The sequence below is a fragment of the Lactuca sativa genome, chromosome 8, assembly GCF_002870075.4.
Source record: "Lactuca sativa cultivar Salinas chromosome 8, Lsat_Salinas_v11, whole genome shotgun sequence".
Lineage (NCBI taxonomy): Eukaryota > Viridiplantae > Streptophyta > Magnoliopsida > Asterales > Asteraceae > Lactuca > Lactuca sativa.
Window position 1 is genome coordinate 327808528 of NC_056630.2, and position 3667 is coordinate 327812194.

Here is a 3667-nt window from a genome sequence, read left to right on the forward strand (position 1 = left end):
TTTTTTTTAAACAAAATTTTAGTAATTCAAAAGTTATTTCAAGTAGCTTTTTAGAATTTTTATTTTTATTTTATTTTATTTTATTTTTTTTTTAAGTTTTAACATTTGGTTTTTATTTAAATTTAAAACTTTAAGAGCTAAAATTTATTTTTGACAAATACAAATAAAAGCCACAATTTATATCTTCCAATTACCAACTAACAATTTAAGGTAGTTTTGCCAAAGAGTGTCTCATATCAATTCATTTGCACTCGACTTGAGTTTCAAATTTTAATGTAAATAACTATTAAAATAAAATAAAATATGAAAAATAAGATTTACGTTTTGACGACACGACCACACAAACTAATGTAAACAAATTATATGTAGATGTTACATGGACACAATTAAAAATGCTATGATGTTACAAATGATCAAGTTGCAAACATTGAAACAAAAAAAAATGCTTTGATAGTACAATTTAAAAAAAAAAATAATGATATTTGTTATATATATAAGTTGGGCCTTACTGTAGAATAACAAATAAAAAATAGTCAGTCGAATCTATGAAAGCCCAGCCCAACTTATAAACCCTAATAGATTTTGATGAAGATATAGGGTTACAATTTCGCCACCAACCCTAGTTCTTATTATCTACAGGTGAGAGGGGGGAAGGGGATAGCCAGAGAGGAGGATATGGTGTCGTTGAAGCTACAGAAGAGGCTTGCTGCCAGCGTCCTAAAGTGCGGAAGGGGCAAGGTTTGGCTCGATCCAAATGAAGGCAATGAGATCTCCATGGCCAACTCTCGTATGTTACCTTCACATTTCCTTACTTCTCCTTCATCTCGTTTTCATCCACTGTGTTTTAAATCCATTATCTGATTATCTAATCGTCGAATGTTTTCTTCTCTCCTTTTTTGATTTGTAACTTTGTTTATGTTATTGTGAAAGAACTTTGTTACTTGTTTGTTGTTTCAATCGTTTATAAATCCGTTACTTGAGTACGATTGACACAGCTGATTGTCTTCTATGTCTGTGATTTCAGACAGTTTTGTGCGTTTGATTTTTCAACCGATTGTTTTCTATTTCGCAGTTAAACGATTTTCAATAGTTTCATTAGATATTTTGAACGAATGATTAGTTTTTGATAGCTTTTCATTGTATCCCCGATTCTTTGGATCTGGTTTTTTTGATGAACATAGTTTACAAACACGATGTGCATTAAAATCAAAAAACCAAAAACAAGTATCTATGGTTTTTTAACTGCTGAAATGAATCTTATTGAATGGGTGCAGGTCAGAACATCAGGAAGTTGGTCAAGGATGGATTCATCATCAGGAAGCCAACCAAGATCCACTCACGATCACGTGCACGTCGCATGAAGGAAGCGAAGAGGAAAGGGCGTCATTCAGGATACGGTATTTCTTTTGATTTTGTTCTTAATTACATTCAGAGTGAAATATATTGTCTTAATAATAACATGTATGTTATGTAATGAATGGTGTTTAGGTAAACGTAAGGGAACAAGGGAGGCAAGGTTGCCAACAAAGATTCTATGGATGAGGAGAATGAGGGTGTTGAGGAGGTTGCTGAGAAAGTACCGAGAGTCAAAGAAGATTGACAAGCACATGTACCATGATATGTACATGAAGGTGAAGGGTAATGTCTTTAAGAACAAGCGTGTGTTGATGGAAAGCATTCACAAATCAAAGGCTGAAAAGGCAAGAGAGAAGACACTCTCTGATCAGTTTGAAGCCAAACGTGCAAAGAACAAGGCCAGCAGAGAAAGAAAGATGGCTCGCAGGGAGGAGCGTTTGGCTCAGGGCCCACAGGAGAGAGTTCCAGCACCAGTTCCTGTTCCAGCTGCTGCAGCTCAACCTGCACAGTGAGTGTTGATAAGAATATTTTTTAATTTTTTAGTTTCTTGTGGATGATATTTTTACTGATTTGATCTTTTTTTGTGTTTTGAACTTGTGTAGGGCATCAAAGAAGTCGAAGAAATGAGATTGTTAAAGGATGAAGAAAGTTGATGCTTTTAGTAGTCTTGAAGTTTTGTTCTTTGACCTGTTGGCTTCTTTTATTTTATTTTGTTTGGTAACAGTTTTTTTAAGGAGATTAAAACTTATTGTTACTTGGAAGTATTTTTATTTTAAAGTTGCTTGTGTTACTTGTATTATTTACTAAAATTTGCTGCACCTTTTTTTTGTTACTGTTGTAGAATGGCTGTTCTTTGTGATGCAATATTTTTGTCCCTTGTTAAGAATAAGATAGGGGGAGGTTTCTAAGTCGAGTTTCTGTTTATTTAGATTTTCAAGATACAACGAACATCGCTTAATGTTTGACTTTTTGTACCAGTTTTGATAAACTATTGAAAATCACGATAATATTAGAATTTAAATAAATATCTCTTGTTTATTCAGCACCTTTCAAAATACTGACTAGATTAAATATCTCTTAGTCTTTCAACACCTTTCAAAGTGTTGTATTTGAAAGTAAGTTGCTATTTATTTCTTAAAAGAACTTACTTTGAAGTTTTCAAAAAAAAAAAAGGAACTTACTTTGAAAGAGCAACTTCTTTCATTTTAATAGAAGCGAAATGGATAAGATGGATATTTAATTGATGAAAGAGAATGGTTTGATTTAATTTCTTTTTAATAGGTTTGATACCAATTATTGATTTTAAAATGCTTTGTTTTCTTCAAAAAAAAATTGTTTATAATAAAATGGATATCATTTAATTGATGAAAGAGAATGGTTTGATTTAATTTATGTTTTAACGGAGGAAGATCGGAGATAACAGTGCATGATTGGGGAATAAAGAAGGAAAGTCATTTAATTGATGGAAGAGTATGGTTTGATTTAATTTATGAAGCATTCATGTTTAATGTGATTAATTTCTGAAATGGAAATGTAATATGTGTATTAAAGGGTAAGCATAAATTGATTGCACATGATGTAGTAGGTATGGTACTTCTTAAATTTCAAAAAATGTCTAAAATGCTTTATATAATAGTAAAGATAATCATTAGGAATACCTAACAAGTAAACCTGACATGGAAACGAAAGTCTAAGAAAAATACAACATCATGTGTTACTAAGAAGAGAAGACTCTAACATGTAAGAGACGATTGAACATGACAGATACTTGAACTCGAGCGAATATACAAAGATGATTACATATCTATATCTTAGGGTTTAGAGAAATTAAATATCCTTCTACTTTTTATTCTTACAAATCTTCCTATCCAATTAAATAGTAACATGTGTAACATTTAATGCTCATTTAATGAAATGTAATGATATTTTAGTATAATAATGTGACACATATCATCATTTAAATGGTTATGAGGATTTGTAGGAATAAAATGTAGGAGGATATTTAATTTCTCGTTTAAGAAAAGTGTTTATTAGCTTATGACTTTTAAGAAAAACAAATTTTAAAAAGTGTTTGGATAAGAAAAGTTGCTTTTTAGGAGTAAAATGGCTAAAAAACTAAAAGAAACTAGGATTTTTCAGCTTTTTAAAAGCTTTATTTTTTTTTATCCAAAAAACTATTTTAAAAAGGGTTTTTTAAATATACAAACACTTTTTTTAGCTTATTAGCTTTTTAAAATGCTAAAAAACTAATAAGATATTTTCAAAAGCTATCTCAAACACCCACTTATCTTATGCCTACCGGCTTTTGTGT

General features: G+C 30.7%; 1 protein-coding gene across 1 annotated transcript; it reads left to right on the forward strand.

Annotated features, from left to right (window-relative positions):
* The first annotated feature begins 623 nt into the window (after positions 1-623).
* On the forward strand, positions 624-2146 carry LOC111889041 (60S ribosomal protein L19-3). Its single transcript, XM_023885173.3, has 4 exons — positions 624-787; positions 1275-1397; positions 1489-1864; positions 1959-2146. The coding sequence occupies exons 1-4, from the start codon at positions 676-678 to the stop codon at positions 1981-1983; spliced, it is 636 nt and encodes a 211-aa protein (XP_023740941.1). The 5' UTR covers positions 624-675; the 3' UTR covers positions 1984-2146.
* Positions 2147-3667: the final 1521 nt, after the last annotated feature.

Excerpts from the sequence above, each read along its gene's own strand:
- LOC111889041 (XM_023885173.3), top strand. The coding sequence starts at position 676 with ATGGTGTCGTTGAAGCTACAGAAGAGGCTTGCTGCCAGCGTCCTAAAG. Across the intron at positions 788-1,274 it reads GATCTCCATGGCCAACTCTC|GTCAGAACATCAGGAAGTTG; the intron begins GTATGTTACCTT and ends GAATGGGTGCAG. Across the intron at positions 1,398-1,488 it reads AGGGCGTCATTCAGGATACG|GTAAACGTAAGGGAACAAGG; the intron begins GTATTTCTTTTG and ends AATGGTGTTTAG.